This window comes from Scardinius erythrophthalmus, assembly GCF_964197995.2.
Source record: "Scardinius erythrophthalmus genome assembly, chromosome: 17".
Taxonomy (NCBI): Eukaryota; Metazoa; Chordata; class Actinopteri; order Cypriniformes; family Leuciscidae; genus Scardinius; species Scardinius erythrophthalmus.
The window spans coordinates 10697574-10718586 of NC_138237.1; the positions used below are offsets into that span (position 1 = coordinate 10697574).

The following is a 21013-nucleotide window of genomic DNA, read 5'->3' on the forward strand; positions in this document are numbered from 1 at the left end:
GCCAACAAAGGCCGATCCCTGCATGAGAAGCACTCTATTATCTGTGCTTCTCTCCAGCTTCCAGAGGTTCGTATTCTTCAGATCAAGCTTGGCGTGAAAATATTCCTGGATCCCTCTCCTCTCTGTCATCTGTAGCTCAGAATGGAATTTGCGGGCTGCGTTTACTTTGTCCGGCTGCTATAAGCCTATTATGCAGTGAAGAAAGGTGCGGAGTGTGTGAGCCAGACTCCCTCTATGTGCTGCTGGTGTGAGGATGGAGACCGCAGGCCCCCTGGTGTGTCTTCTAATAGGTTCAGGCTGAAATACATTATGGGATCTTTAAATTCAAGCAGACCCTTGCTGGGGAAAAATGACGAGGATGTTAATCCCCAGAGTGCACCGGGGCAGCGTTACAGGTCTGTAGCAAAGTTAAAGGATTAGTTAATGGCCCACTGAAGTGCCTTGATTATTCAATGTGTTGATGTAAATTACACTGAAACAGGAAGACATATCGAACAGCTCCTCCCCTTTTTTAAAACAGCCAATAGCGTAATTCGCCCCAATGGAAAGCATATTTACTGAATAGTCTGATCGTTCCCCATCCCTTATATATTGCACTAGCTCACCATGTAGAAAATAGTAAATGTGTGAACAAGTGACCGATTTTAGCCGCAGCTTCAGCGTCTATTTATAATATTGGGGGCGGGACGCTTTAGATTCTAGAGAGCATTTGATTGGACAGAAAATCTGCTCACAGTAGCGTTGAACTGCATCTGGATGTTCGTTAAAAGTAGGCCTATTTGCTGCGAATGTATTTCCTACCAGTAGCGAAGAACGTAACAGAACTTCACCCGTGGCGGGCCTTGACACGCTCAGTCTCTTGTACGTTACGTCTGCACGAGCGCGAGCAATAAGTTTCTTACTGCAGTTCACTTTCTGGCCACCGGTGTCGCTAATAACAAGGGTTCCTGAATTCCACACATACAGTACCTCTTGTCATTCCAACCAATGTATCATTAACTATAATTATTAAAAATATTTTTTTGGTAATTAAATAAAGCTGAAATAAAAGATGTTGGTAAAGAATGACTTGGAATATAACCAAATAGAACACACTTTTGATGCTTTCGTTCATCTTTTGAGTTCTTTGGGTTTAGTAAATGATGTCCGAAATTATTTTTGCATCTTTTAGTGAGAGATTGCAACACTGCGCTAAGAAATGTTCTGCCTAACTGAACATCAACACCAGCAAATACAGCAAAAAAATATGAAAGCCCACCCAGCGTAAGAACAACAAGATCAGGTCAATATCCTCAAGATTTTGATGCATTCTGCGTCATATGTCGCATTTAAGAATTATAACAATTGGATATTTCAAAGCAAATCCCAATTTTTCACTATAAGGGATATTGATTTTTCATAGTCAATGGCCAGAATTTGTTTGAGAGTATGCTGTAGTGATTCATAATGTTCATTTTGTGGTTGTACACATCAGACCACCCACGGATTTCATGTGTGGTCGGCCCCAGCGACTGATACAATAACACTAGACAATTTAAGATGAGGTCACATAATTTAATTTCATTGCATTTCACTGAATGCATCAAGCTACAGTAGAAGCATGGACAGCTGTGACAAGGCAAATGACCGCAAACGCACAGACACATGGACCGAGAGATGAACAAACCCCATCGGGTTTGAATCGTCAAGTCTTTAGTCTTCATTTTAACAGACTTCCTCTCGTCTAGCACCGCTGAAAGCAAATGATGTGCGACAGGCACAAATGACAAAGACAGGCTGAGCGTTTGCCCTGTTTTCCCAGTATTTTGCCCAGTATTTACAGGTTTCCTTGTTTAATTGATTTTGGTCATATCGGGATGCACTGCAAAAAAAGCATGTTCTCCATCAGTATTTTTGTCTTTTCCCAATAAAAATACATTAAAACCCTTACAATTTATCTGAGACTTTATTCAAAGTATATATATATACAGTATATTATTTTCTGGCCACAAGTTGCATTTTGTATCTCTCTAAATTGTTAGATTCATGCTTAAATTCTTATTTTTAATACTGATGAAGAAAATATTTATTTGCAGTGGTAAATTTATGCAAAAAAGCACCAGGAAAGACTGAACGATATTCAAAATGTTTGCCACATCTCATATTTGTACCATACTGAAAACAACAGCAACTCGTATGCTTACGGTAAGTGCAAGGAAAAGCCTTGATATAAAATGTATACGTAACACATTGAGAATTCTGTTTAAATATCAGTACGTACATTAAACATTAATTTGCATTTATACAGACATTTGTTTTTCACCGTGGAATTGTTAACATCGTTTCGCCTTTATATACACAAGAGGACACACGACAGCTCAAGGACAAGTTTGGTTGGATCACAAGAAGAAATACGAGTGACATTCCTGGTTCTGTCGTCCTTCAGGAGTTTCCCATCATCTAAGACTCATTGTTCGTTCTCATAATTCATTCGTTTTCTCACATTCAACTGTTACAGCCAAGAGTTCATCTTACCATTCGCTTTCAGAGCAAAGGTTTTCTGTCATTATTTAGTCAGAATCCACTTCTTTCTGTTTGACACTCATTTTCTGTCATAACCCCTTCTTTAGGTTTCATCATGACATCTTTCACCTTAGCTAAGCTGCATCATCCCATCATCTTTCTTTATGAATTCAATCCAACAGCTATCCCACAACTGGTCCGCAATCAGCTCTGAAAATTTGGCTCAAAGGGCTTCGCTCAGCCGCGTCGAAACCTTTGAAACGAACGGACAGGTGACAGCGGCTGAGGAGATGCCGTGAAGGCTGATTTAGTCACGTTCTGTCTGAGAACAGCCCACACAGTGAAATGTTAATAATAGACTGTCCTCAACACCAGCGTGGATGAAAAGACTCACTGGATCCAGATGGTGTTGGCTCTGTCGGGCCGTCGCGGGTCTGCGGTCAGGTCTCCGAAGGTGGAGAAGAACTGCTCCATCTCTTTCTGCAACATCTCGTTTCTCTTTTCTGCATCGTCCTTGGCTCGCTCGGCGTTCCTCAGCTTGATCTCCACCATGGTGTATTTCTTCTTCTCTTGGTCCAGCTCTTCATGTAGATTCGCCATCACTGTCTCCAACTCTAGATTCCGATGCTCCAGACTACAGAGAGGATGGGAAAGGGTGGGTGAGTACACTATTAGTACTGTGATAGTTTAATAGAACACCTAAAAGGTTTATTTAGGTGAAAGTTCATTCTATCATGAAGCACAGTTTTTCTTTTCTTTTTTTTAAACTCCAAAAAGAACAAACATCGTGAATTTAGACATTAATCTCTGCCAGAAATCCAAGTGAATGCAAATATGTTGCATCTAAACACATCACATCAGATCAGTTATATTTTATATATACCTGGTACCATTAGTTTTAAGTCAAAAAAGTTCTTGAAAAAAGTTATGGTTAAACATGGCTCTCACCTCTTGACCCTGGCTTCGTATTCATTCTTCTGCTTGAGCATTTCCTGTTTGAGGCTGGCCACCAGGCTGTGTAGTGCACTGTGGTTAATCGGTCCATTTGTGATGGCAAACGTTTCACTGTTGTCGCTGCTGCTGGTTCCTCTGCTTCCCCGGCCTCCTCCAACACTGGTCCGCTGCTCCTTGTCGTCCGCCACCAGTCTGTTGTCCTCCTGTACTGGCCCGTCCAACAAAGGGTCCTCGAAGTTGTTGCCAAAGAAGTCCTGCTCTGGGCACGTGGTCGTAGAGGAGCGGCAGGAGGTCGAGTTTTCCGGTAGGGAGATCTCGCAAGACGAGGTGGACCATGTGGCGCTATCCACGCTCTGTTTGTCCTCACAGCTGCTGCTCAGACTGGGCTGTGTCGTCTGCTGCTGATGGATGTGGACGTTGTCGTATGTGGACAGGCGGTTCTGCTGGTGCTCGGCGTCTCGACTTTTAACCTCACGCATTGTAACGTGACCATTGGGCACCCAGAGTCCATTCCGCCCATTCAGAGTCCCAATCGTCACGTCAGTGCTGGATATGCCCATTCGAACGACACCATTCTGGACCCCCATTTTAGTGCCCGAGCCTTTTATCGCACCTGTCCGACGGGCATGCAGGGTGCCTATAGTAGGTAGAGTCTGGCTCTTTTCCTGATTGGCGTCACATGAGGATGATGACGACGAGCTGAACGATCCGTTAGTGACAATCCCGCTGCCTTTGCTGAAAGCCGGGTTCTTTTTTACCGCCAGTGGCGGACTGCGGGTCACCTCGAATCGCTGTCCGGTGAAACCGTTACGCGGGCTGCCCGAGCGGGGAGAGCCATTGTCCAGAGGAGCCCGGGTGGGTGACTCGGGTGCGTCCCAGGTGCATTGTCGCACCCCACTGGTGTTATTGTTCTCTTTGTTTTGTAGCTGACCATTTGTAGGCCGTTTCTGTGTCTCATTGTTGTTATTATTAACCAGTTCCAGGGTGCAAGTATGGTCCTCTTCGGGAGGGAAAAGAACATCATGCCGGCCAATCAGAACGGCCATCAACTGCTGTACCAGTACTGTGCCTGAACACATGACAGATTGCTCAAACACTAAAATAATCACGATTTAGAGCTGTCTGGAGTGAGAGATAAGGACAAAAAGACCTACCTTCCATTATAGTCACCGGGTCCTCAATCTTTGGCCTCAGAATATTTGGCCCAAAGACCGTAGCCAGATTTTGTACGCTCATTTTATTCACACCTGAGTAAGACTGAACTTCATCCAAAAACCTAAATCCAAAGAAAGAAGGGTCTTAACTTTACAACTGAGATTTCTGCAACTGAATGTACAAATCTAAATGTGTAACATAGGACATAAATAAAAATAAATAAAAATGTAAATACATAAAAAAGTAAGAGTAACTGAAAATGAAGTGGTGAGCAGTATGACTAAATTTTATATCATGGCATATATAAAAAAAAAAATGTTTTACACTATTTAAAAAGAGCCATTATCACATGGTTAACTTAATATAAAATAGCCATGTAGTAATATTTACTTATTTGTTGGTTGGTTTATTGGATGGAACTTGATTGTGGCAAAAAAAAGATTATATTTCATATTTTATACGGAACCCAGCACATGATGTGGAAAAAATATATACATTGTGTCCACAAGTTAATAATCCATTCCCTAATTTTACTAAATCGTGGCCACATTGTAATAATTTGTTCCTTTGTTTCAGGTCAGTCAAAACTGTACTGTACAACATGACCATGATTTACTAAAAAGAGGGAACAAATTAACAAATTGCAGGAATTAATTCTTAATTTGTGGCCATGATTTACTAAAAAGAGGGAACACATTCTTAATATGTGGTCAGATTTATATATGTGTATGTATATTTTATTTTTTTAAGCATGTCATAGGGCTCCTTAAAATATAATATAATATATAACAAGCAAGAGTGCTGTTGCTCCTTTATTTTTTTGCCGTTGAGTGAGTTAATGTTGCCATATAGCCATATAAGGCATTATAGTGTAACCTGCAGAATCATGTAACCTGAAAAATTCACAACATTAATGCATAATGTGAGGAGCCACAAAGGAATAAAATAAATCAAATCACTTACTTGCATATGTATTTAAGCAGATTGTAGTTCACCAGAGGTAGACCTTCTACTTGCCCTCTTAATTCCTTCATTCCCTGTATAAAAAAAAAGAAAAAAAAAGATATATATAAAAAGGAAATATATGCATTTGTTTGAACCGACTTCTGTAATTCAATTTAAAATGAACTGGACTAATATACATAATTTAAAGACTTACTAAATCAAAATACATTTTAACCTATCCAATTGCTTTTAAAACTCTTCCTAATTGACTTTAAATATTCATATTGCAATTTATTTTGTTATAACTATGCTATTCGTCTAGCCATGGGTCAATGAGTTTAACAATTGATGACTGTCTAGATTTAATGATGCACTCCATCCCAGATCTGTTTTTATCATGGTTGATATGTCTTTTCCCTGCAGGCTCTCTCTGAGGAAAATGACTTTGTTGCACCACATGAGAAAGCTATTTCTCAAAAACAAATGGATCCAGTACAGCCTTCAGCTTCATTTGACATCGTACCACGATTCTTTGTGTGTACCGTACTCGAGGGATTCTCACAGGTACGAATCTCGTTCAAAACCTTGGGCCAGTAAATTAAATTCAGTCTTGCAAAACCCCATTGTGCACTTTGATTCTATCCTGAAAAGCCTCTGGCTGGACACACTGGTGATTTATGCAAGGTAAAAGTTGAACATTAAAGTCAGAATGAGGCTGTTTCCGTTCCTCAGGGTCGACCCGTTCTTCTTCGGGCTCAGCGAAAATAAGGAATGGATAAATGCAAGATGAAAGACGACTGCAGGAGAATAATGTGATGAGTCATATGCCATTCTCTCAGCCTGCTGGTGGGAACCAAATCCTTGAGTCTACAGTAGACGCATTATGAAAAAGATAACATCCTTTACTTTTATTCAGTCTGTTAAACCAACCAATCACCGACAGGGGGAGGGTGTTGTGAGGTTTTGAGCCAGCTTTTTCTTCAGCTCTGACTTCGCGTGCAGCCGTGCACGAGCACAAAACCTCACAACACCCTCCCCCTGTCGGTGATTGGTTGGAACACTATTTGTTTTGGTTTTGAGTGTTTGGTTAAACCATTTGTTTTTGTGTGCAGATCTCAGAGCCTAGGCTGCCTACAGAGACGCGTTTTTTTGACGGCATGCTTATGGGGCGGGCAGCTAGCGGATCGTTAGGAAAGATTAGATGAATGTGATAAAAATATTTTTGGGCCTGAAATCACTGATACCACCTTTAAAAAACATAGCGTATATAGTATCTGGCAACCTGCATCATTAATGACACTCATGACAGTCGCATGCTTGCAATGTGATGGTCAACCATTCATGCCTTAATTTTTTTATTAAATGTGTTATGAGGCGACTCACTTCATCCTGGTCTTTGCTGAGGAGTTTGGTGCAGGCCAGAAACTCTTCATATTTACAGAACGGGATGACCGGCTCAGGCAGCTCTCTCAAGTACAGCTTCAACAAGGATGCCACGGTGTGAACGTCTGTGTTACTGCAGAGAAAGATGGAAAGTGTATTAATGTTAAAGTGACCAATGAAAAGCTAGAAGCATCCAGTGTTTTAAACATTACAGAAGAGATAAAGCATGTAAAACAGTATAGGACACTTTAAGGATGTGTTCACACTTTGATTAAAACAAACTTTGGTGCAATTGCTCTAATAGTGTGGTTCTTCCAGACCCATGAAAATGTGGGTCTCGGTTCGCTTACAAATGAACTTGTTTTGTTTTGTATCTTTAGGTTCGGTGTTAAAAATGACAGTGCGAACGCCAAGCGAACCACGACTAAATGTATAATGTTCTTTTTTTGGCCCGGACCAAAAGAACCAAGAGACCTGAACTAGTGTGAACACACCCTATAGAGAGATTGTGGGCCATGTGGACATCCCTGTGTCGGTATCCCAGTGTATCTAATGATGAGTAACAGGAAGCTGGTACTAAATCAAAGCAAGTACTAGCCTGTCACTGATCAGCCCTATAACAGCCCCGTAGAGGACTTGGGCTTGTGGTGACGCCGTAACATGCTGGATTTATTGTCACTTCCTGGGTGGGCTGTACAGGAATAGCTGGCACATGTATAATGTAACCGCCAAATGTATTTTCTGAGCAATGACCCTTTATAATTATCACCTTTGCTTCAGACATCAACGAGATCTAAATACGAACGGTGTTAAATATGCAGTGTGCTTTTCCTGGTGTCTCCTCCTGTGTGGAGCTCTGACAGCCATCGCTAAAATCACAGACTGTAAATCAACTGGAAAACAGCTGCTGGTGTTATCTGCAGCGTTTGGTATCATGGAAGTACAGAGAAAGCTCCTCCCGAAAGAGAAAGTGTCCACGTCTACATTTTAATGTAATGTAATGAGGAGAGATTCCATTAAAATGGACAAAATACTGCACTTTCAGTCCAATACTGGATAAACATCTATACTAAATGGAAAATAGGTGATTTGGGGAACGACATATAAAGGGAGAAAAAAGACTAAATAAAACCTGGTGTTGTTAAAAAGGAAGATTTTGTCTTGCTAATTCATAAATGCAAATGTGTGGATAAATATTTCAGATTTAGGTTCTGCTTAATTGTAATGGCAGACATCTGAGAAGAAAGCACATCAATTTGATCAAGCAAAAAGCAAAAAGATGGCACACTAATGGGTTTTGTTATGAAGTGAAAGTATGTCGAACAAGCTTCATAGGCTCTAAACAGAGCTGTCAACTGCGTCTTTTCACTTTGATTTGTCACTGGAGCCAGAGTAAACTAAAATCTTTCGTAATGCATTTAATTAGGACTCAGTTCAAGCATTATTTTAATGCTATGGTATTTGAAAAGAGCAAGATGTTGCAGGTCACCATGTACAGTATGCATTTAGCAGATATGCTTATCCAAAGCATATCTGAATGTTTAAAAAATTTTCTTCTATGGCATTGCTGCAAAAAACCCTTTTGGGAACCTTAATTTTGCACAAAAAATTCTTCATAGTGGAAAAAGATTCTTTAGACTTTCAAAATGCTCTTCATACCAAGTAAAATAAGTCTACGTCTTTTAAGAACTGATCACTGAAAGGTTCTTTGGGGGACCAAAATTGGTTCTTTATGGCATCGTTGTGAAAACCACCTTTTGAAATAATTCATACAGAGACTATAAGTGTATTTAGAGCAAGTACCAGTCGAAAGACGGCTTCTCTCCACAGTCGAAAGCATCCTGAAGCTCTTTCACGAGGTTGGCTTGTCCAGGCAGACGGAAGAGCCCTTCCTCTCGTAGACCCCAGCAGCGGATGAAGTCCACGCACTGCTCCACCAGCATGGGAGCCATTTTGTTGCCATAACGTCGTTCATATCGAACTGTCTCTTCCAACTTCTGACCAAAGATTCCTGAAACACAAGCCAACATAAAGGAAAATTCAGAAACACAAGCTAACATATAGGAAACTTCTGCTGATTTTACACAATAACCTTGACACACCCCTGCTGATTTTTTTTTCTTTGTTAATACATATACTATATATATGTATCAAATATATATAATATATCAAATTATTTACATATGCACATTAATCAAATGATTTTCATAAATCAATATTTGCTCAGCAGTTTTTTTTTTATATATATATAAATTTAATTATTTTGAATCTTTATTTATTTTTCCTTAATAATGCTTTGAATTTACAGGCCTAAATTAAATGTGAAAATTTTCAGTTAGAGTGCTATTGTAATATTATTATGGAAAATAAGTCTTGGGCTATTTGACAGATCTTTTAGAGCGCTAAAAATGAGTTTTAGCTCAAGTGGAAATATAGATTGATCCCTGTTCTCCTTTATCAGAGACAAAAAAGCCCCATAACAGTGAGGAGAGAGCTGCTAAAGAAGCCTGATTTAAGCTATTCTTTCATGTCATGCCCTCTGAGAAGAAAATCGCACACTTCCTCTCCTGTCCTGTTCTTTTGTCTGCATCAGTCAGGCTGAAAACAAGCGTGAATCACATGTGGCATGCATATGAGCGGGATTAGGCCAGACTTCCTGGAAGCTTTGGATCGGTGGCGCTTTCCGGGTCTCCGGACTCAGACGAGGGTACAAGATGGTACAAATTCAACTAAACCTAGAAGACAGGAAGGGATTTACTGCCCTTTCCTGACTGAGCTGATGGAGGAAACAATGTTTCACATTTTCTTTGCTTTTTCACATTGAAAAGAATGTCTGACTCACCATGTTTGAAGCTGACGCAACTTTTAATTTTACGGAAGACGCTTCTGTGCATGAAACTATAGTAAAATAAAGGATGCAAGAAAGTGCATCCGAACTGTCTTCCCCCGAGCATCTTCAACAATAAGTCCGATGTGGCCTGCAGTCACACTATATCCGTACAAAAACACAACGGCACAAGAATATCATCCAAAACGTTAAGTCCCGGCTAGTACTTTTAGAGTCTCCTTCAACCGAAATCTTGGGAAAAAGTTTTGGGAACATTGTAACTCTGAGAATATCCACACTTGGACCGCAACTGGAACTCAAAATGCTGACAGAAAAAGGACTATGTATAGTTCCTTTTACTACATAGATCCTTTCGGGATGAATAAACACAGAAATTTCCAACGATGCATCTCTTGACGAGCAATGTCTGTTATTACGGTGACCACACAGGTGTGAGATAGTGATCTGCCTAAAACACAGTAGGAACTAAAGTAAATAAGCTGAATGTAGACATTCACTTGGCTTCAACTCTTAATGATTTATGCAGAAGCTCTTGCACGAGTTTCTAGTTTCCCATGAAAAGAGTTTGATGAATCAGACTTGTGCTTCCAGCCAAAGGTAATCTCCTGATGGATTTTCTCTCCCTTCGGTGAGTTCTCCTGGCTTTCACCTTGGTTTCTCATGACTGGATCTCCTGTAAGCACTCTGTTTGTGAATCCTCGGCTCAGCGCTTTAATATCACATTTGAGTTAAGTTGTCTTTTGTCATGTTGACTTTGACTTCGCAATAGCAGTAGGCAATTATCAGCACTGTACAAACACACACACTTAACTTCATGCCATCTTCAAGCTGTCCAGGGCTTTTCTGCTGACCTCATGTATCCGCACACACAAGGCTCTTTGTGCTGCTCTGCGACTCTTATCCTACAGAAGATCAAATATGAGCAGCTGGCAGACCGGCTCTCCCTGCAAACTATCTTCTCCTCTCATTACGCTCTTGCACCTTTTAGGTCTTCATGTCTCATCTCATACCTTTGAGGATGTCTCTTCTTTTTTTTTGATGGTCTTTTCTCATCTCTTTTTATCCCTCGTTACGGTTTCACACCCTTTGAGCTCTTCTCTTGCAGTTTCTTTGGTCTCCCTTCCACTCCTCTCATCCCCTCTCTTCGTCTCATCTTGTCTCCTTTTCGTCCACAGATTGGTCAGATTGCCCTAAGGCCATTCCTTGTATTTTAATGGTTCCCTTCTCCTGTATGTCTGGAAGTAGAGTGCTTTCCCTCCTTTAAGGAGGTTTGGATTCAAAGGGGAGGAGACGAACCGCTCCATCCATCCAAAGCTCAGACCTGACCTGTACTCGGGTACGACAGGGCCAAAACAACCCCCCTCCACTCCACCCCTTATAGGTTAGTGTTTAAAAAAAAAAGTTGCTAAGCTCTTAGCTGTGTAATCGTCTGTTGTGGCTGTTCCCAGCCTTCTGCCCTCATTCCTGCTGTTCACACCGCCGTGTTTTTTGGTAGACGTTTGAACAACGGTGCTCCGCACAAAGCTCCACAATGGCTGTGGGCAAATCACACTCAGCCTAGAAGGTCTTCCAGTTCATTGGCGGAAAAGATTAAACACAGACAGATTGTTTCTTTGATCTTCCTGAATGAAGAATAAAAACATTCTCTGTCTAAGCCTTTAGGGCAGGATTAACATCTCAAACACTATAACGAGTACAGTAAAATGAGCATTTAAATGAGCTCTAGATGTTTTTATTTTAACAAATTCATCTTTAATGTAAAATGATAGGAGGAGATCATGAGAAAATAATGACTTTCCTTTTCATTTTATTTGAACTTTTAGTATTCTTATGTGCTATTGCCTTTTGTTATAAGGTTATTTTAATATTCATACATACTGTAGCTTCTTCACATTCTAATATTTGTAATATTTTATTTCAGCTGTATTAGTTTTAGTTCTAACCAGTCGCAACATTTACCAATAATGTTTTCTATTTATATCACATCATGCTGGGTAGCTCCGCCCACAACAAAATCTCATCGTCTTAAAGTTCTGATTTACAAACCTTACTACAAAATTAAAGTCCCCCTGTGTTGAAAATCAAGTTTTTAATGTTGTGTATATGTCTTTGTGATGTTTTTAATATGCTTTAAGACAAACCATGTGTAAATTCATAAGTCAACACCATTGACACACACGAGTCTTTTTCTCCTTAAAACTGCAGATAGTCTCAAAAACACAGTATGAAATCGCTGGTGTTTCTGACGTCACAAACTACCTTGTAACCAATCACGTCAGCGAGTGGATCACTGAGCTGGTGTGAGTGAGTGAGTGGAAGCGGGGCTAATTTGCATATTTATAGAACCGCATACACTAAATGTGGCAAGGGTGTAGTGTTACATTCAAGCTATTTTAAAGCATGAAGAATTTTTTTTCAAGGAACAAACTTTTAAATATGTCATTTTGGTGATCAAAGATTAGTTCTAAAGGGATAACATTATTGACTACAGGGGGACTTTAACCTTTATTATGACACTTGACACTGGATGTTCTGATAAGGTGATAGTTTGGCATTTTTGTAATTTATACATCTTGCATTATGGGACTAATAGGTCACAAGTAGGTTGGCAAAGTTCCTTGTTTAGTCAAAGTAAACTTTTAACTAGCATGTGATCCCTCTTGAATCCCACTGGAAGCGTCATCCTCAGAGAGTCAATACTCCATTAACTACAAATACACTTAAATGTCACTTCGGAAAGCTGATAAGTCTTTGACAGAAGGGTAATCACACTGCAAAAGCCAAATAACATTTAACAAGTCAAAATCTAATTGCATCTGATAATGATTATAAACAACGACTGCGATCTAATGAATAATCAACTTGTTGCAGCTGCACACACATGCTCAAATCAAATCTGAGACGGAGATGTCAAAGGTCAAGGAGAGGAGACTAGAACACACGCACTGCAACTGGGTGGTCGTGAAACCCCACAGAACCCCTACAGTGGGATATTGCACACTGTTTGACTCAGTGACCTTTGACCTATCAGGTAAATCAACTGACTTTGGGAGGGAATGTCACTTTCACAACTACAAATGTAAACACTAAATGCATTCCTAAGGAATCTTAATTATTTTGGCTATGAGATTTGAATGGCTCTGTACACAGAAATGCCACCAAAATCGTAACAAAGTCTCCATTTGTCAAAGTCCAGTGAACCAATTGAGTTCACATAGAAATATAGATTAAAACAAACTGGGAGATTAAAGAGATTACAAAACGGTCACAAAAACACAAAAGCACTGTGCTGGCCCCAGGTATCACAAATAACTGAACTTTTGCGTAATTAAACAAATGATGTATGAAACACTGTTTTTTTTAATGCGAAAAATGTAGGATATCATGTAGGACAAGTTCCACAACAAATCCACAACATGCCTCTCCAAGTTCAATGCTGTCAGTATGCAGTCTGTCTGGTCAGTCTGGCTTGGTACCCTCAACCCTGAGGCCGGGTCACATTTCTGCCCACACAGAGTGGGATCATTCAGACGTATGAGCCATTCTTTCAGGCTGGTGAACAAACCTTTTAAGCCGAAATTGGAAAGTGGGCAGTCTAATGATGTTGATGCTGTATGTGAGATTGAAAAAAATAGCACACATTTAAACACACCCACACAGCAACGAACAAGATCACTCGTTACCACGCTCATAGAGAGACATGGATAACCCAACAGCACTCACATCGAGAGTCAATTAAACTGACAACTATCTCAAAGGCCTAATGGCATTTTTTTGTATAAATGAAATCTATATTGAGTCTTTAAATATATGCAACCTGTTCCAACTTTGACCCAGAGATACAACTTGAGTAAAAACTACAGAAAACTATTAAGCTTCTAATGATATAATTGTTTCTAGTCCAAACCATTGCTAAAACGTAATCATTTAAAAAAGTTCAATAGAATTTTAGACACTGACAGAATTAAAATAGGATAAAAGTCAAAATTAATGAATGAGGACATTTTAATTTAGGTTCTTTAAAAGACTGCTACATTTACGTATTAAAGCAAAAAAAAAAAAAAAAAAAAAACATATTTCTGAATATTTGTTTTGCATTACAATATTGAAAGTTGTCATGAAAATAGCAAAAAATGCAATGCAAAAATTTAATTTTATCTAAAGCAAACCTTGTATAACTTTAAATAGACAATCAAACAAACAAATAAATGAGTAAGTCATTGATTCATTCACTCAAGTGATTTGTTCATAACGCTGATTCAATGTTGCATGTTGCTCGGTTTATTTATTTTTTTGATTTTTGATAGTGTAGACCTGCTTTGTACTATGTACAGCACTTTGGATCAATCTATATTGTGTTTAAATGTGCTTTATAAATAAATGTTGTTGTTGTTGGATGATTCTACTGGGGCTTCATTTGCATATTTTAGACCTTATATTATATTAGGCCTTTTTTTTTAGCCCTTTTATTATACTATGCCTTAGTTCAATTAGAGCATTTAAGTAGCTTTTATAAACATGCCTTAGAAAAAAACATTACTGTGTGAATCTTGAGACAAAACCATGGCACTGACATCTTTTAAGATATATCAGTGCAAGTTGCTTTCAGTTAAAACAGCTCAAACATGCATTTTAGTCTGGGACTAGACTTAAGCCTTGTCTGTGAAACCAGGGGATAAAGTAGTATAATATATAGCAAAGCTGAGCTGTGTAAGTAAAGCAAAGTTAAACTGTGACCAGCCTGTTCATAGCCATTAACCAACGCTGATTTATTCTGACAAACTGGTTGCAGAAGCTCACCTCCTCCAAACGGAGCCCATATCACCCTGCGGATGGTCTTCACCCAATCCTCCATGTCATTCTGTGTGCTGGCCATAAGAAGGTACGTCTCATGGTTGGATGTCATTCGCTCCCTGTCGCCCCCTAAAGAGAGAAAATTGAAATAATGGTCAGATGTTTGTTGATTTGAGATGTTAACATTTTTTCCACATTTAAATAAAAAATAAAATACAATTTGACATGAAATCTTAAAATTTAGCAAAAATCATTCATATACACAATTTCAATTGCAAGAGCGAGGTAAATCTCATTCGCTTCCTTCACATTCAGCCCCCAAAACTTTCCTTTCAACAAACCACGACAACAACCAATTAGGTCTCCGTCATGAAAGATGACATGAACATGCCTTTGTGTACTAAACCTCACTGACACTTCTGTGATCTGTCATTAACCCCTGACTCAAAGCCGTTATTTACAAATGTACAGGTGTGTTGACATCTGTGAAAGGGAGCTGAGACAGAGACCTTTGAGCACGGGTTTGTCACGGTGGATGTGAGGTGATGTCACATGTTTAGTCTGCTGGGGAATGAAGTGTCTGTCTTGTTTTTGAGAACAGCATGCATGGGCCGTTTGAGGAATTAAAATGACAACTTTGATAGAAAAAGTGTACAAAAAAAAATACTTTTTACTTTAGGTTAAAACTGCTACATTTCTATATTACAGCAGCAGCAGCAAAAAAAAAAAAAATAGTCTTAACAATAGACTTAATTTAACAAAGCATCACTTTTTTCTCCATTCTGCCAGCTGATGGAGTTTTGGTTCCTTGCCACTGTCGCCTTTTTCACCTTTGTTGCCATTGGCTTGGCTTGCTAAGTTGGGGACATTAAATTTAACATTTAATTTAATATTCAACAATAATATTGATCTGCCTGCATTGACACTATTATATGAGAACTGAACAGAGCTGGACGATGACATCACGGTTTTCTCCAGAGCGACTAAATTAATAACTTTTTTACAACAAAAATGAAACATCACTGAACTAACTTACAGTAAGCTGGACTGTGACGCTATTTTGGAAACAAACTTTTTTGCATTATTTTCCCGTTATCTCTGTAAAGCTGCTTTGAAACAATCTGTATTGTAAAAAGCGCTATAAAAATAAATGTGACTTGACTTGAATCAATTTTAGATAGATAGATAGATAGATAGATAGATAGATAGATAGATAGATAGATAGATAGATAGATAGATAGATAGATAGATAGATAGATAGATAGATAGATAGATAGATAGATAGATAAGACAGATAAGATAGATAGATTCACAGAAAGAAAAAGCAAGAGAAAATCTGATCAATACCGGATCCATCTTGTTTTGTCCCTCATCCATATGGAGAGAGATGATTACCAGTCTTTAAAAGCATGTCTGACATGTCCGATCCGTGTGCTGAGGGAGATTTTTAAGAGTTAATGGAGATATGATTTGAGTGAAAGACTAAATTATTCATTGTATACATTTGTGTAGCTCTCCGGGGAGTCGCCGCTGTCTTGATTATCGATTTTCATCTGCAACAAGATCAGTTTGGCGATCATTAAAAATGTATTTATAGACTGTCGAGAAGAAAAGCAGATGGAAATCACAGAAGGAACAATGACAGCAGTGATTCCATTGACTTCTGCACAGCACCCCCGGAAACGGAGCGATTGATTCTTCGGAAATAGCTTTCGTGCTACAACCGAGAGTGTTGTGGCCTATTTTTGTCAGATTTGTTTTTGCTTGTCATATTTGCATTAGTTTTATGTATGTAAAACGACTGCCTTAATTCATTTGGGTAACCAAACAGGGGGTTAAATTTACAATCTCTGCCTATTTTATCTTTATCTTAAAGATTTACCTAAGTGACATGGCAATGGAGTATTTGACCAAAAAAACATTTAAGCAAACAGTTTTCAGAAGAAACAAGCATGGTCAGGCCATTTTATAGTTTAGTCAAATTTTATTGCACCAAAATTGCCACATACAGTATTACTTTTTCATGGCAATTTTGCAACATTTTGGACCTTTTGTCACTACCTTTAAAAACTTGTAAATGACTTTCATTATGACATAGTAGTTTTACCTACCATGTCACCTATTAAAGGATTTTTGAAATAGGGCTTTTTCACTTTCTTTCCTACATTTAGATAGGTGGGCAAATGTATTTTTGTCTCAGACCATGCATTGTTTTAGTTTGACAGGGTCGGCGCTAGCTTAGCTTAGCATAATGAATGGAATCCTTTGTTGCCAGCTAGCATGTCCTGAGTAAAAGTGATATAAAAAATTAAAAAACCCCAGCTAATTACTTCTTGTGGCCTGCGTATTCACAACAAGTACAAATAGTGATGCAGATTAACACTAGGCGATTTCCTGGGCAGATATTGACTTATATATTAAGGACTATATTAGGGGGAAGCACAAGCGAAGCACTGCTACTTGGGCGTGATATCTCTGCGCCCAAGTAGCAGTGCTTCGCCTTTGCTTCCCCTAATATAGTCCTAAGTCAATATCTGCCTTGGAAATCGCCTAGTGTTAATCTGCATCACTATTTGTACTCGTTGTGAATACGCAGGCCACAAGAAGTAATTAGGTGGGTTTTTTAAATTTTTTATATCACTTTTACTCAGGACATGCTAGCTGGCAACAAAGGATTCCATTCATTATGCTAAGCTAAGCTAGTGCCGACCCTGTCAAACTAAAACAATGCATGCACTGAGACAAAAATGCATTTGCCCACATATCTAAATGTAGGAAAGAAGGTGAATAAGCCCTATTTCAAAAAACGGTGGAGTGTTCCTTTAAGTTTCATTTTTGTTTACTAAAACAACACAAAACCATTCAAAGAAAAATCTTAAAAGTCAGCACAACCCATCTCATTTACATTAGGTAAACTTGCTCTGGTGTTTCGGCATCCACACCTGTTTTACAAATGGAAATGAAGGAGACAAAAGCTGGAATGCTGAGCAGCAGCCCACCGCCTGAGGCCGCAGATGAATGGAGAGTAAGATAACGGCAACCTAAGCCAAGACTAAAGTGTCATGGCATATGCACCGACCCGCTCACATAGGAATGCATGCGCGCAACAAAGGGCAGACTCGACAGGGGTCCGGCTAGAACACAGTTTACACACCATCTGCTGCGGTCTCATCTTCCTACCACTTGAGCACATATAACACATGCACACTCACACAAGAGGCCTGAACAGACCGTCTGAGGACCAAGAGGAGGCTAAATGAATCGTAAATGAGTATATCTAGCAGTAAACAAGGCCTCTTCCCCAATTAACACGACACCTGTTTCATCCAAGAGAGAACGAATGGATAGAAGTGCTAGCCAGCTCAATCCTCTCAGCTGCAATGCATGGCTGCTTTATCACTGAGGCCAAAGATCTAGAAATGAAAGGACAGACACTGGTGAGCAGTCACTGCAACAGAGAGGGATCTGAAATTACATTTCACACTTCACAATTGGTTCATTAAAACCATTGGACATTTGAAAATAGGTCAATTTCTCCAATTCAATGGTTAGAGAATAGAGAGGGCATGAGAAATAAAGACCTGAATTTTAGCTCCAATTGGTATCACAGGTTAAAAGACATACACTACCGTTAAACATTTTGGGCAAGATTTTTTTAAATGTTTTTGAAGGAAGTCTGTTACGCTCATCAAGGCCTTTGAAAGGCTAATATTACAATTTAAAAATTACTGTTTTCCATTTTAGTATTGCATCACACTTATTCCTGTGATGCAAAGCTGAATTTTCAGCATCATTACTCCAGTCTTCAGTGTCACATGATCCTTCAGAAATTATTCTGATATGCTGATTTGGTAAACAAGAAACATTTCTTACTATTATCAATGTTTTCCAGGATTCTTTGATGTTCAGAAAGTTCAAAATAACAGAATGTATTTGAAATAGAAGACATTATACATTTAATGCATTCTTGCTCAATAATAGTATTAGGCCTTATTTATTTAAAACAACAAATTTTACTGACCCCAGTAGTTCATAATTATATGGCTTATGAATTACACCAAAAAGCTAGTCTGAACTATTTTTATAGTGCTTTTGTTGATATTTTTGGAATTCATCCCCATTCACTTTCACTGCATGGATTAAAATGCATTTAATTGCTAAACAATGAAAAAAATGGTACAGGTACAATGAGCAGTACAGCCAAAAAAAACACACAAGGGATTGGGAAGGGCTGGAAGCCATTCAAAAACTACGACTCTCTAATCTAGAACAGCGTCTTAAATGGAACCAATGTACCGAACAATGGCATGAAAACAAATACCACCAGCCTAACTATACTGCACTTTCTTATAACAAACATCAACACTAGCTATGTTTCCATCCACTTGTCAATCGAATTATCTGAAGTTCGGTAAAAAAGCTCATGCGAATAAAGCTGGTGAATGTGTGTTTCCATCCAACGGCTTTAAAGCGAATAAAAACCTGTGCGTAATGACGTCGCATGCTGTTTTGCGATCAAATTGGTATATCGAATTGATTTGAGACATTTTAAGGTGTTTCCATTTCATTTTCGCACTGAATCGCACAACATTCAAGCATACATTTGCGAACAAAGTTTTGCTAGACAAAATGGATCACGCCATCTATCTAAGCGTTTATCGCATAAGCCGTATATCGATCAAGATAAAATCCGATGAGACCGACCGTATTTCATTTGAGTCGATATTCATGAAATTCAATCGAATTTGACTGTTTCCATAAGGCATTTTTCATTCGATATCACTCGATTCGGATAAAAACGTGTGGATGGAAACATAGCTACTGCTTCAACTAACCCATGATTCTTTCTTCAACCATTTTACCAGCTCTAATCAGCCCTTCAGTTCACTCCAGAGACCCATGACCCCACACTTACTACCGACAGATACTCTAATAGATTACCTTCCTCTCCAAATGAACTCAACGATCTATGACCCATACGCTCTCTCCCCTCCCCTCCATCACCTGGCTGTACATTAACCTTAATGTGCCTCTTTAAACTAGACATTTCCCATGAGTATAGATCCATAGAGGCGACCCATAAAGCTGTTCTAGGATCAGCACCCCTTTGTAAACAGTAGCTTTAAAGATCTGAGATCGCCGTCCATCTTTCGGCTCCTCTCTACTTCGCAGCGGGTGAGTGACAAGTTCTCAAGGGTTCATAATGAACCAGCTTTTCACAAGCCCGTTGCCATTGATCCCGGTGCCAGTTCACACACTCAGGAGGCTAACGAGAGCCCTTTGTGCCCGCTGAGCGTTCAACAATCACCCATCTTCATGACCAGGGCACGGCTGAGCCAGTTAGCAAACCATAATGTGCCAAGCACGATGTCATCGCTGACAGATCTACTCCAGCGATCTTCAATAAATAAGGCTAATATGCAAATGGGAGAGCTAATTACATTTAAAATAACATCATTATGCCTCTGAAATGCATCATTGCATACTTTTTGGTGTGCTTGTTTTTCCAGAAGCATTGCTTACACATCGAAAAGCACTTATGCAGTTGAGAAATTAATTATAGAATGAGTTATACTTGCAAAGCACATCATTTTGAGGATATAGACTAAGTTCTTTTTGGATATATAATGCCACCAACTAATATGCAAATGCCAAGGTTATGATGTTTATTGGCACCATTAACTGGGAATTCATACAAGGACATAACACTTGAGTAAACATACACCACATAAAGCAATATATTTTTATATAGAGAGCTATTTGACAGTGTGTTTAAGTACTAGAGAGATGGTTTACATAGTGTAATGTATAGGCATGGACCATCAGTGCATGATGTGTGTGTGTAATAAACAACATAAGAATGATCTGTAGACACACGTTCCTCTTGTGCTCTGTATGTTTATCTGCATACGCTGCTCCTATGGAATTCTCACATATGAAACAATCCATCACATGCGCAAAACCCTTAAACATCCCAGAAAGACAAACAAAAATGCTTCAGTTTTAACATCTGTCAAGATAATGTCATAATACATCTAGAGACATAACAGCGCCCTTATAATCTAAAGTCTCAGGATGCATTCTTGCATTGCATATGTGATTACTTTTAATGGTTGATGTATGTATATATGAATCAGACGAGCAGACAAGATTTGCATTTTTACGATAGTTTCACATTTTAACCCTCTATTGCACAGTGGATGCAATGAGTACTCACTATTAATGACCAACCATTGAATTATTTAGATAATTAGTTTGCTCAATATTTCACAGTTATTAACGGTATATGTCAATGCATCATGCAATGTTAATATACAAGCCTATCTGAGCTAATAAAATCCATTTCTTACTGTAAATTGAGCTTATAATAACACACATGTGGTAAACCAAACTTCAAGTTCACCAAATTGGTGCTTTCAGCAACTGTGGTCA

General features: G+C 39.0%; 1 protein-coding gene across 5 annotated transcripts in view; it reads right to left on the bottom strand.

The window, feature by feature from the left end:
* Positions 1-1540: 1540 nt before the first annotated feature.
* arhgap24 (Rho GTPase activating protein 24) overlaps positions 1541-21013 on the bottom strand; it is a 117099-nt gene continuing 97626 nt past the window's right edge. For all 5 annotated transcript variants that reach the window (XM_081390738.1, XM_081390742.1, XM_081390741.1 and 2 more), the window contains 7 exons: positions 14588-14710; positions 8743-8950; positions 6940-7072; positions 5575-5648; positions 4611-4732; positions 3451-4525; positions 1541-3136 (listed from right to left, as the gene is read on the bottom strand). In XM_081390738.1, coding sequence (XP_081246864.1) covers positions 2893-3136; positions 3451-4525; positions 4611-4732; positions 5575-5648; positions 6940-7072; positions 8743-8950; positions 14588-14710 — 1979 coding nt within the window. In that variant the 3' untranslated portion in view covers positions 1541-2892. The remainder of the gene's footprint in view (positions 3137-3450; positions 4526-4610; positions 4733-5574; positions 5649-6939; positions 7073-8742; positions 8951-14587; positions 14711-21013) is intronic.